This window comes from Chionomys nivalis, chromosome 11, assembly GCF_950005125.1.
Source record: "Chionomys nivalis chromosome 11, mChiNiv1.1, whole genome shotgun sequence".
Taxonomy (NCBI): domain Eukaryota; kingdom Metazoa; phylum Chordata; class Mammalia; order Rodentia; family Cricetidae; genus Chionomys; species Chionomys nivalis.
In genome coordinates, this window is record NC_080096.1 from 35,787,214 (window position 1) to 35,800,817 (window position 13,604).

At 51.3% G+C, this 13,604-nt stretch overlaps 1 protein-coding gene across 1 annotated transcript in view; it reads right to left on the reverse strand.

Annotated features, from left to right (window-relative positions):
- Window positions 1-12,509, reverse strand: part of Trabd2b (TraB domain containing 2B) — a 194,576-nt gene extending 182,067 nt beyond the window's left edge. The window contains exons 1-2 of the mRNA XM_057785097.1: window positions 11,852-12,509; window positions 9,311-9,871 (exon numbers count right to left, since the gene is read on the reverse strand). Coding sequence (XP_057641080.1) covers window positions 9,311-9,871; window positions 11,852-11,953 — 663 coding nt within the window. The 5' untranslated portion in view covers window positions 11,954-12,509. The remainder of the gene's footprint in view (window positions 1-9,310; window positions 9,872-11,851) is intronic.
- Between the last annotated feature and the right edge of the window lie 1,095 nt (window positions 12,510-13,604).

The window sequence follows — 13,604 nt, forward strand, 5'->3', positions numbered from 1 at the left end:
AAGCTCTAGAGACTGCATGCAATTGAGACATAAACAGTTGGAAAGACCACTGACAAATAGACTTTTGTCACTTCTCCAACTTAAGGCCAATAAGGAACCTTATGGGAAATAAGGCTTTTAAAGCGAGCCAGATTTCTAACCGGTCTTTCTCCGCTGTAAGACTCACTAAATGGGTCTTTCCAGTGGAATCCAAGGCTTAAACGACTAAGCCTCACAGGCACATTGAGTCCATGGAGATAACAGAGAGCAGAAAACTTTAAATACCCCTGATAGGGTGGAAGGAGGGACTGGATAGGGGTTGGGGCGGGGGTGAAGTTATTTTTGCACTAGGGATTCTGGGCAGGGCTATACTACCCTCTTCTCCTGTGAAATAGAGCTCAGAGGTGCCTCCTGGCTTCTGGAGGTGTACTGCAGTCAGGAGTGTGTGTGTGGGGGGGGGGGGTGCAGTGTATGCTGTTTTCTAGCTTCTCTTTGCCTGAAAAAGGAAGTACCCCCGGCAACCACACATGTGACCACATCAGTGTGGGTATTGTTCGTGCCCACCTCTAGCTCATGTCCGTGCACAGTAGGAGGGAGCTGGAAACATTTCTGGAAGAATCGTTCACTGATTGTGATTTTACATATGAAAAGTAAAACACTATACTACAGTACTTTAGACCAGTCAGTCCTCCCAGGACAGCCCATGACACTGAGAGATGAGGAGACCAAGACGAAGACAGACTGCATAACCTGTCTGGGGTTATTTATGGTCCCAGTAAGTACACTGAAGGCTTCCCAGTGAAGGGGGCTCCTGAACTGAATTGCCCCATGTAACTTTAAGTAGGAATGAATATGGGGTTCTGAAGGTAAAATCTACCAGGATGCTGCTGAGAATGGGGGAAGCCAAGGGGCTTGTGCAAAAAACACAAGTTCACAGGTCACAGAAAATGGGAAAGAAATCTCCAAGGCTTCTTATGACCCAGTAGGTCAGAAAGAGAGGAGTCAGAGAATAAAAGGTAACCAACAAAACCTGGGTACTCGAGACAGAGAGTGTGCATGTACTATCTGCAGGACGGGATATTGGGGAGGTGCTGAAAGGTTCCCCCTGGGACAAGAGGGAAGAAAAACAGCTCCAGCAACAGGTGTAGAAAATGCACTTCTCAAGGCCAAGGCTGTCCTGTAGAAATGGCCCCGGGGCCCAGGCATTTATGAGCCCCCTCTGATGACTTCCTGGCTCTCTTCAAAGGCAGCCAGGCATTCAGAGTGGGCCAAGTACAATTGGCCCATCAATCCTTTCAAAACACAATTCTAATAGTCAGCCACATTGCTGCACCTAAACTCAAATTACTAAACTGTGTCCATAGGAAGTTATTCCATAACCCAGTGTGACCCAGGATAAGTCTTTCTATGAAGCAGCATTTGTTTGAAGAGCTGGGGATTTTAACAAGGACTATCCATTCAGGTGAGAAGGAGCTAGGCAACGAAAACTGGGAAAGGGCCTCAAGGAGCAGAAGATGGTGTGTGGGGCCATGACCAGGGACTCTAGTGATGGATGGGGAGAGAAAGCCTGTGCCATTCAATGTCACTGAAAACCCCAACCCAAGAGGATCACGGAAGAACAAAATTAGATGTTTGCACATGAAAAGATGTTACAGAGGGACGAGCCTGGGATGCTCTGGCACTTGGTGTGGGTGTGTGTGTGTGTGGGGGGGTGACAAAATATTCTAGGCTAGAGAGTGGTAAGTCCAGGAGAGATTCATGGATGCCATGAACTGAGACGCAGAAGCTAGGACAGCTTCACCTTTCAGAGAGGGTAGCCAGCAGCCAGTCATAGGCTACCCACAGAGGTGGGCTTCCGACAGGGAGTACACTCGAATCAATTCTGCAGTCGCTTGTGAGAACATGTTGGACTAGGCTAGAATCAGGAAAGAAGGCCTGCCCACGTAATAAAGTCAAATATAGAAGTGCTGAAAGAATGCCATAAAATTCCATAAAGAATTCCATGGAGGGCAACACTACACGTGGCATGGTCATAAAAGAAATCTCTGGGTCAAGTCTGCACCAGTTCAGACCTGACAGCACTCTCGGAAGACTTCCTGGAAGAGGTGTAACTTTGAGCTGAGCCACGAAAATCAAAAACTGGGGGCATCAGAAGTAGAAGAGAAAAGTAGGAAATTCCTGGAGAGGGAGGGGGCCCAGCAGAAGTCACTGTGTTTCCAAGCTTGGGGCAGGATATACCACGTAGATTAAGCAGCCTGCGGATCCTGGAGGAGCAGCCTGGCGAGACGGCTTGGCAGCCAGGAAGCCGAGCTGAAGGCTGGGCCACCGGCTGCCTGTGGATTAAGTGGGTGGACAGAGAGCCAGTGATGGGAGATAAAAGGAGTGAAGTGGATAATATTTAGAAGCAAATTCAAGGGGGAAAGAACGTCAGCCGTTGGGCTGGCAGCTGTGGGTGCTTGCCAGCATTCTTCAGTTTCCTCCCTAGAAAAGCCGCTTTACCAGGCAACCTCTTCCTGGCTTTGAGAGAAGTCCAAATGGGAACTATTAACAAAGGCACGCGCTCAGTTTTATCTCCATCAGAAAGTGCTTTGGCGGTAGGGAAGGCTTTCTCTGAGCCTGGGAGTGGAGAGAGGCTTGGGGGGAAGGAGATCCGACATGCTCGCAGATGGGGCTTCTTGGAATTCTTGAGAAATGGCCCCTTCCAACTCCAAGACTTTAGAAGCCTGTGTTGATGAGCTGAAAATGCTTCAAAGCTAAGAGGCTAGGATTTCATGACGTGAAGATTCTTCCGGTCCAAAAAATGTCTCAGAACTGAAGGTTCTAAGATTTCACCATTCTCTGGTTCTCTGAGCCTCAGAGTTAGAGCTCCTGGATAGCCCTGAGCCTGGAAGTTTTGCTGTGAGTTTCTGATCCAAGCATCATCGCCTCCGGTTTGGGGCACTCACTGTCCTTTGGCGGTGGTGTCTAAGCAGTCCTGTGTTTCTGCAGCTGAGTCTGCCACCTGAATATCAGGCCCCCATTCAGACATAGATTTCAAGGTCTGGATCAGTCAGGTCCCAGAGACAGAACCTGAAATAACAGCAGGGTCTTTTTTTTTTTTTCTTTTTGCAAATTGCCATCTAGACCCAGAAACAATCCATGTGTACATATGAAGCAGGGTCACCGGAGGGACTGCCCCACCATGTGACAGATATTCCCAGAACAGCTCCTGGCCACAGGGTTGTGGGTGGAAGGCTCAGCAGGGGTGGGGGACTGAGGAAACACTACTACTTTCCAGACATAATTCTAGAGCTACAAGAAGCCCCCTGGGGCAGCCTGTGCTGAATGGACCCTGGACCAAGAATTCAGAGAGGAGACAGTACGTGAGGCCTGAGGAGAGCACTTCAGTCTCACAGAAGGCCAGCTGAGGAGCCCAGCAATGCGAACCGGAGGGTAGCCTGCTGCAGAAGCTCAGAGAGGCCCCAGACCTCAGAACAGGCATTCTTGGAGAATCTGGGAGATAGCTACCAGTTCTGAAAGCTTTCAGACCCATGACAGGGAACCGAAGGAAGAGTAGGGTCTCTCGTTACGAAGGGTGAAGGACCACTAATATTCAGATACTGTGGGGCTGAGTTTCCACCCTGTGAAACAGGGCTTTTGTTCCACCTTACAGGGTACAAAAGCAGCACATACTCTTAGGTAATGAGCTCTCAGCAGGCAAAGCCTATGCTGTTCATTCCCGGGTCTCTGGCCCACATCCTGCATCGCACTGCCCTGTGTCTGCTCGGGTTAATGAGTGTAAAGGTGAAGGAAGGAGGGGGCCTTTAGTGAAGGAGAGGATCAAGCCTGGGCAGGGGTCAAGCAGGCTATGCCACACCAGCGAGAGCCTCTCACTGCTCTGCAGACACTCCCACCCCCATCCTACCCCCCATGAACTACCAAGTTCCTGAAAGGTAGGTATTAGCCAGGGTTCGCCAAGGACAAGTCTGCCAAAGATGAATGATAAGTCAAGCTTAAGGCTGTGGTGTGGGTTGGCTCAGGCCCCCTAAGATAAAGGGCTAGACGTGAAAATTACAGCAAGCAGAACGGGGTTGGCACTGGGAACTGCCTAGCCCAGTACTGCCATGGAACAAAGGAGGCAACTTGGGTCCATGGAGGGAAAATGATTATTTTGCAGTCATTGGTAAAGTAGAAATGGAGGGTTTGCTTTGAATCACAAATCCTCATGCGATGTGTTCAATGCCCGTGTCTCTTCAAAATTCACATGCTGCCACCTAACCCCCAGAGTGATCAACTTAGGGATGGTAGGCCTCTGAGAAGAGACTGGTTTGTACTGACAGAGTCTTGTGAATTACTGACCTAGCAAAGAGGCCTGAGGGAAGTCACTATTCTCTCTCGTCCCTTGCCACCCACCATGTTAGGATTCAGAGAAGTCCCATCTATGAAGAATGAGCCTTCACCACATACTGAATCTTCTGGTACCTTGATCTTTCCCTTCACAGTCTCCAGAATCATGGACAATGTTTACAAATGACTCAGCATAAGGTGCCTTGCCATAGTATCTCAGAGGGATGGAGACAACCCCCTTGATTTGGTGTCCCTATAGGAAGCAATGCAGCGGTTAAAGTTTATGAGAGGGGACCCACTGCTGCGATTTATGCAACCTTCCTTCAGCCATTCATTTTCTCCACCATGCTGGGTCACAGAAGGGGATAAAGGATGCTCATCAAGGGTGTGGACCATTAGTCATTCATCATTCATCACTCTGCAAATATTTATAAGGCACTTCCTACCTACTGATGAACCAGACGCAGATTACTATATGGCTATATGTCAATGCAGAAGACCTTTCTGTATTCAGCCGTGTAGGCTTAGCTTCATTTGGGGGCTACCTTCACAATAGTTCTGTGGGAAACTGGTGATGAATTCCAGGGAGATGGTACCCAGAATGTCTTTGGAGACTCCTCTTTTAGAATTACCTTAAGATTCAATTCATAATCCAGAGAAAGAAGTTTCAATTCTCTTAAATTATTTTTCTTTTTGTATTTTATAGTTTACTTTATCAATAATGATACACCCACACATACACTTATTCATGCACACACACCATACACATTTACGTAGATACAATTTCACCATATAGTGTCATGAACTATGAAAAACCAAAATCAGTCCACTTTTTAGATACCTCAAGAGCATGGGTTTTAGCAATGAACATTCCTGAGTCCACTGGGCCTGTCTATGCAACCATAGCCAAAGATCCAACTTTTTCAAGTCTCAGTTTACAACAGATATGACAATAAAGCTTTTGGCACTTCCCTGGGGACTAGCGTTGATATCCTTTGAGGTCCAGTGCCGCACCCAGCACAAAGAGGGAGCGCAGCATTTGATTCTGTGGTTTCTAACCCCCGTAGGAAGAGACTGAAGAATTTCTTGAACATTTTGTGCACTTTCAGCAGGTATGCTCCAGAGTGCTGCCTCTTGGATGCCAGAGAGCAACAGTGCATGCTGGTAAAGCCCAGCAGTGGGCAGTACAGCATGAACCTTGTTCTCTTACCAAGCCTGGAAAGACCTCTAACTCAAGGGTTCTCCCCATATAGTGGGAGTGGGCAGAAACAGGAGGGACTGAGAATCGTGCAGTGATTCTAAAATTTCTTAATGCTGCAACCCTTTAGTGCAGCTCCTCATGTCGTGGTGACCCCAACCATAACATTATTTTCGTTGCTACTTCATAACTGTAATTCTGCTACTGTGATGTATCATAATATGATTTTTTTTTTTTTTTTTTTTTTTTTTTTTTGGAGATAGAGGTTTGTCAAGAGGTTGCAACCCACAGGTTGAGACCAGCTGCCCCAGAGGGAGTAGTGGAAGCCAGTACCAGTCCCTGGAAACAGCAAGCAGAGCTGTTAAGGACCTCCAGGTTCTAAGACTGCCATGAGATCTGGCCTAAATGATTAAGCATCCCAGGCTCCCCACCATCACATGTTCTGCAGCACCAGGGCTTGAACCCAGTACCTAAGGACTCATGTGCAGTAAGTTCCTACCACTGAGCTATATATCCCTAGCTAGCCCTCTTTTTACTTTTGCACTTTGAGACAGTGTCTCACTAAGTTGCCGGGGCAGACTCTGACCTCAGTCTGCAGCCCAGGCTTGAACTTGTGGTCTCCTGTGTCAGCTTCCTGAAGAGCTGCGATTATGGGACTGTGCCAACAGGCCTGGCTCTCCACCACCCCTACCATAGCCCAGTTTGGTTGGACAGTGGCTATGGCTGCTGGCAGAAGGGTATGCCCACTTCTCATGCAGCTCTCTTTTTCCCCTGCCCTGGAGCCCATTAAGACTCCCTGCCAAGCACAGAAACTACATATAGGAAGTTCTTCAGTCATTTGGAGTCCCCATGAACTGGCTCTGTTCCTTATTAGCCATGTGGCCTTGGGCAAGTCATTCAACCGTTCTTGGTGCCCACCTTAGAAAGCCAAAGGGTTACAAGGAGAATTCGGTGAAATGGAAAAGCACGTGGAGCTTCCTGCTGGGTGCCTGGCACCTGCAATTGATTAGAATGGTCCTATGGAATGTCAGGGCTGGAAGGGGCTCTAGAGATGACCTCATCCTGGTGTCTGATTTCACAGGCAGGGTGAACTGAGCTCAAGGGGAAGGAACTGACTTGCCCAAGGTCACATGGTAAAACCTTGGTGATACTGAATCTAGCACCTTGAGTTTATTTTTGAAATCAAAGGTCGAAACCTGTCATGAGACCTGCTTGCTCTTCCTGCAAGCTGAGCAGTTACCAGCTTTAGGCTCCCTCTGTCCTCCACAAGTCCAATTTAAAGTATCTTTCTCTACTGAGCAAGCAAAAATACATATTTCTACCAAGAAAAAAACATACATAAAATACTTCAAAACATTAGAATTAAAACTAAAAAATAAAAAAAAAATCTCAAGCCTTAGCATCAAAAAGCTTAGACTTGTAAGCTTTTTCCTCATCTTCCTCGCTCACTGCCCACCCCCAATTCTGTAATAACAGTACTGCTTTGAGGAAAGTCTTGATGCACATAACTGATATTTCAGTACAATAACACATCACAGATGTTCCCATCGAACCGGGCACTCATGTATGCACAACATTTTACTGAGAAAGCAGTTGCATTGCTGATTGTCAGGTTGAGGGTCCCGACTGACCTCTGCCCAGGTTCTGAATTGCTACTTTTTTCCAGTCAGCCTGCTGCTGCCCAGAAGGATGAAGGAGCGGTTTCATCACCTCCCTCCAAAATGCTATCAGGACAAATTGGTGCCGTCAGGCTCTCAGGCAGGTGGTGAAGGGTGTGCAGATTAGGAAATGAGAGGACTCCTGTTTTCTTTCGCCTGAGCCTTGTTTTCTACAGCCCTTTCAAGACGCTGGACCCAAGAACAATTTGAAGAGCGGGCCCAGGCTGGTGGTGGGGTGGGAGTGTTTTTGCAACAGAAACTGGAGTCTGTTTGATCTTCAAACATGGGCTTTGGAGACTGTCAGCGGGCTCCTTGCTGGCCGATGAACGGCTCGCAGTAACTTTTCCTAAAACATAAGCTCGCACACTCTGCAGCAAATGTTTTCAACCCACCAGAGCCGTCATTTGGTTGAACAGCAGTGTTTCCAGACTCCCGAAGAAAGATAGTTTTGTTGTTTTAAGAGAGACAGATTAAAGCCAGGGACTGTTTAACCAGAGAGCTCCAGGGCTCCCTTCAGCCTTTGTCAGGTTCCTCTCTGGTTGGTACAAAAAGGGTGTCAAGCTTGATAGTGGACCCCCCACCTCCCAAAACTAAAATAGATATCTATGGAGGCTAGACATGAGGAATATGGGCAGAGAGGCCGCCCACAAAACTACCTCCAAAATGAGATGGGCGGGCGGTGAGTGCTGGGGGCCCCTGGACCACTGATAATATCAGCTCACGAGGCTGGCAAGGGGAAAATCACTTCAGAAGAGGAGAGCCGCTCTGTTCAGAGGGCTCCGCGCTGGGGCAGAGAATACACAGGATTTTCCCCGTGGAGATGGAGGCAGGCGTAGTCAGAACCCTGCGGGGCGTGACTAACTGCCCCAATATTCCTGCCACCGGGCCCTCTGGGTAAGGACTCCACAATTATGGGAGAGCCAGCAGGAGAACTCACAAACCCGCCTTTCATTTGGCCGGCAAATCAATCTGGCTTCTTACCTCCCTGGGGACAATATTGCATTTCCCCTGGAAAAACAAAGGCCAGAGATCTCGGAAGGGGGATCAGCTTCAGCAGCCGTTTCCCTGGTGAGGAGCTTGCAACATCTCTGGAGCAATTGGGTCTGATCCCAGGGATAGAGTCTGGGATCTAGTCATTTTATGAGTCTATCTTCTTAATGATGAGCACACATGCCATTGAGGACACATTTCACTTAGGGCATCAACCCAGACCCTGTACTGGGGCCTCCTTGTGGTATCCACAAGTCAGGAGTTTCCACCCTGAGTTGACAGCTCTGTTCTCTAGGCACAGATGTGAACTTACTGTTCTCAGGGCCTCAGAGTTGAGTTTGGGACCAGTGAGTTGCAAATGACCTCTGTCCATACAGACAGGCGGTTAAAGACTTTTTGCTGGATCAGGTTCTGACAGCCAGACTTTAAAGCTCTTAAGCCCCTCCCTTCTCCCCTACTCCCTAGGTTCAGAAATCAGAACTGTTGATCTTAAGCAAACACACTTGTACGAAATTATTACCCCCAAAACTCTCCTTTGCCCACTGGATGCTCCCCCAGTCTTAAGGAGGCAGCTCCAGAGTAGCAGACCTCAGCGAAGGCCCCAGGGAACTGTGAAGAACTTGGCATCAACCAGCAGACCTGTGCTGGTGGAGGCCATGCCCACAATGCCTTCCCTGCCAGCACAGCCTAGGCACCATGCCCTCCACCTCTGTGCTGTTTCTATACAGACCCACTCACAGGTGAGTGTCCAAACAAGCTCAGGACAGCCTTGAACTCCAAGTCCCCAGGGCCTGGGAAGCCTCCTGCAAATGGGCATCTCCCTCTTTCTGTTTTGTATCACTCTGATGCTCCCGGGGAAATTCTTTCTGCTCAGGCAAGCACAGCAGGTGGAGAGTGGATATCCCCAACAGGGAACCACTGGAATGGAAAGAAACACCCAAACTTTGGCACGTAGTAGTTTCCCCTGACCCCAACAAAGCAGCCCAGTGCTGTCCCAGAGCCAGAGAGATGCTTTTGCTTGGGGCAGAAAGCGGAGGGTGGGGGTAGGGGGATGGGACCTGGCTCTGGTTCTCTGCTGGAGGATGACAAAGATCAGAGACCAGGACCAAGATACTGTGGACTGGGGCTGCTGGCTAGGCTGGCATGTGGGTGTTCCTACCTGGGAGAAGTTGAGCCCATTGAGAGGATGACACTGCTCCTCAACCCGCTCCACAGCCCCAGTGCTCTTCTTCATCTTCTCAGCCTGCTGGGCCAGGTAGAGGTCCAGCACAGGCACGCCTCGGGAGCGCACGTCCGTCTCTGTGAGCGAGTTCACCATGAGCATCACCCATACTGGCCTCTTGCGCTCCCAGTTGCCAGCAATGGCATTGAACAGGTAGTCGGCATACAGCCCTTTGCCGCGCTGTGCTGGTGTCATCCACGAGGGCATCATCAGCTTCACGTAGTCCAGGTGGCGCTTCAGGCGCCAGTAGAGCTCTCTTGGCAGCACGTCCTGCAGGTTCTCCCCATGGGGCAGCAGCTGGCAGCTGGCCAGGGCCGAGATGGTGTAGGGATCCGTCAGATCCAGCTCAAAGTAGACGCGGGTGCTGGCCTGGAAGGCTGCTTTGGAATTATCAGGGATGAAGTCCCAGACTCGGGTATATGGAACGTGAATGGTGCCAAACAAATAGGCTGGGGGATGGCGCCGAATAGTCCATAGGAAGGAGTTCATGTCCCTCTGCTACAAGGAGAGAGGAGAGGCAGATCAGTGAGGCCAAAGGGAGCAAGAGCAGAGCCAGGCTTGGCACAGAGAGGTGGCAGGGGTAGATGGGGCCAGTAGGCAGAGGCCCACTGGCAAGGGCTTTGCAAGCTAAAAGCTCCACACTCAAATGCTATCTTAATTGAATAATTGGCAGAGTACATCATATCACTTCCCACAGACTCAGTTTCCTGTTCTGTAAAATGGGGGTGAGAATGGAAGTTATTGGCAGGCTTGAGAAACAGAACACACATATCTGAAGCCCTCAAAGTGGTGCCAGGCACAGAGGAAGTGGGCAATGAAGGCAGGCTCTCTTTATGACTAGCTTTCACTGTGAAAGCCAAGGACTGCCACACCACCTGAGAACATTCATGCTTGGCCAAGGCAAACCTTCAGCAGTAGTGTTTCATGTAGAGGGTGGGGAGTGGGGGGACCAAGAGTCCTGCTCTGGCAAGAGAAGAGGAAGTCATATAACTTTTAAATACAGCCATTAGAAGACACATGCCAAGAGCACTCTGAAAGCAGAACACCTATTAAAAATAGCACACCTATTGCAACAGTTACTTCCCATTCATCCCGGTGGGTAAGGTTTTCTTCTTGGAGGGCAGGTCTGGGGTGTTAGCTACTTTGCGCCACTCGCTGAGACCATAGATGAGAAAGTGTTTTAAAACCTTGCAAAGCCAAATCAAGTCTCAATTTCTGGTTTCGAAGGAGAGGATACCATAGAATTAACCCCAAGAAATGTACCTATTCTGGGTGCTTCCAGACTTCCCCACCAAAAAGGCCTACCTGGTTCTCTATCTCCAGGTCTGTCTTTTTCTGTGACCTAGGATTGCACAAGGGTCGTGTGCCTCGAGTAGGGGCACAAATACCGGGGCTTTTTTTTTTTCCAGTACCGATTAAGATTTAGAAAGAGAGAGGAGTTAGGGGACTATCATTTCTCTCAGGCATAGTAGTTTTCCATCTAGAAAAGTCTCCGGAGTAAACAGTGACCACTTACAAACTTTAGGTCAAGTCAACATTTTTCTACCTGATTCTGAAATAAATGCAAAATATTTATTATGGGTGGTGGAAGCAGCACCTTGCTTTACCAACAAGATTTGTAAATCAGAATGCACACTAGACAGTGCATACCAGCTAGCCACCTCACTTCTTCTACACAAGGCAGGCTGCATGCTGAGCACCTTGCCCATGGCCAACCTCTGCCCTGCTACTAGGGCAGCACAGGAAGATCCTGCAATAGTGTTCTGGTCTCCAGGCCTCCAGTTCAGAGTGGTAACCAATGTATTAATCTCTATTTGAAGAGAAGGGAATTAGGATTAGAAAATCATGAGATTCTGGGCTTGGGGGGGGGGAACTGGGGGAAGCAGTAACAACTTGACCCCCTCATGGAAATATTAGACAAGCATGTTCATTCTGTCATTTCCATTTCTCTCCTCTGAACTCTTATCCCTTTTCAGGAAACAGGGGCATTTGGGACAATAGGTGCTGGGGTACAGTGGGAGAACGCGGGGCGGGGAGAGACCTATGGTCAGAAGGGGCAGGGAGCGAGGGGGAAGCCTGGGCAGGGGCACTGTGTGAATGAAACAGCGAAAGGGCTGGTAGAGGTGTAGAGACGGGCAAGGGGTGTTGGAAAGAAGTCAGAAGCAGGCTGAAAGAGACCAAAGGGTAAAGGCAAGATAAAAGACAGGAGAGTCAGAAGCGGGCACAGAAAGGGGAAACGTCCAACCAAGACCAAAAGTCTAGAGGAAACTCCGTGAGTGAAGAAGGAACCATCTGGGCTGGGCTGGGCTGGGCTCAGAGTTGGAGCCCTAGAGGACAGATGCTAGGAAAGAGAGCCCGGGCTGTGCCCAGAGGGCGGAGGTGGAGCGAGTGGGCTAAAGAAGGCAGGTCCCAAACCATCGCCCCTTGGGCTAGAGTGCCCAGGCAGGCGGGAGAGTGGCGGGGCTGGCGCTCGCTCACCGATCCGGGCGGCCGGCACTGTCCTCCGTCCGGGGGTTGCGGGCGGGCGCGGGCGGTGGCGAGGAGGGCGGCAAGCAGCGGCCCCGCCAGGGCGGCGTGCATCCTGCCCGGGCCCGCGGGATGCGGGGGACCCTCTTGGGCAGCGCCCCCTCAGCAGGGCGGGGAGCCCCCAGCTGGGCACCGAGGATCTTCTGGAGCACAGGGCTCCAGGCGCGAGATGCTGGGAGCCCGCTGGGGCGTGGCTGGATGTCCCTGTCGGACCTGGGGGTCCCTCTGGGGCGGGGCTCCGTCTGTTGGAAGAGGGGGATCCTCTGAGGTGGGGCGGGGCCCCTCACCAGGGCGCGCAGCCGGGTTGGCCAAGCCCCGGAATTCTGCGAGAGCGCAGGGGTCCCGGAGCGCGTGGCGGTCGGGGAGCCGCGTCAGGGTCCAGGGGTACGCGGGGCTCCTGGGGCAATCCCCAAATCCCGGGGTGAGCGGGGAATCTCGGAATATGCTGGGCACCCGGGGCGCGCAAGGGTCCCAGGGGTGCGCGGCGCTCTAGGGGGCGCGCAGTGGGACAAGTGCGGCGGAGGGCGCGGCGGGGCGGGGGTCGGCTCTGAGGTGCCCGGCTGCCCCCGAGCCCGGCTCAGAGGGGCGGCGGGCGGCCGCGCGGCCGCTGCCCGGGCTCCGCCATGCTGCTCCGCGGCCGGGAGGGAGGGAGAGAGGAGGGCGGGAGAGCGGCGCGGAGCCGGGCCGGGCGGGGGGCTGGGGCCGCCGGGCGGGGGAGGGGAGGACCCGGAGCGGGGGGCGGGGGGCCGGGGCCGCGGCGGGCCGGGCCGGGCCGCAGGGAGTCGGAGCGAGCTCGGCGCCCGGGCGCGGCGAGGCGGGGTCTGCCGGGCATGGCAGATGCTCGCTGGCTCCGCGCTCGCTCTCTCGCTCGTTCCCTCGCACGCGCGCGGAGGGAGGCAAAGCCCGCAGCAGCCACTTCCCAACTTTCCAAACTTCCCAGCGCAACTTTTTCCTCTCCTCCCCTGCCTGCGCCTCCCCCCTCCTCCCTCTCCTTTCCCCTCGCCAGCTCCGCGCTGGATTGTAGCTTCGGAGCGCCACCGCCAGAGGGCGTCCGGCATGATGCTCTGCTCAGTGGACCGCCTGCTAAGAGGTGGAAGTCCAATGGTCAGTCAACGACAAATTTGGGGACATGGGCCAGCGTCACCAAGCACATCCGTGAGACTTGTAAAGAATAAGCAGCCAACAGGACAGGATTTTGGTATGTCGAAGAATGAGATGGTCGCTGGAGATCCAGGGAAGGTGGTATTTACTTACAGTTTTGTGCATGCTACTGTGCCTAACACTGACATGCATTTTCCTAGGATCTCTGCAAATGCTCTCTGCATTAAAATAAAGCATGCTCAAAGGACGTACAATATTTATCATCAGAATTTCTTGGAAACTTCCATTTAGTCAGTCATTCTCCGGTCTAGTTCCCTGGGTCCACATAAAATCCCCGTGTGTGGCTGTGGAAGGGTAAGAATTCATGTCCATTTTTTTTATGCTATAGGAATTGAAAAAGTTCTTAAAAATCAAACCTCTTCCGTTCCCTGGAGACAAAGGAGGCCATAAAGATGTCGTTGGATGAAAACTTTCTGTCACTAGGCGGTGGTTGCACAAGCATTTAATTCCAGCACTGGAGGCAGAGGCAGGCAGATCTCTGAGTTTTAGGTCAATCTGGTCTACAGAGTGAGGACAGCAAGACAGGGCTAAACCCTATCTTGAA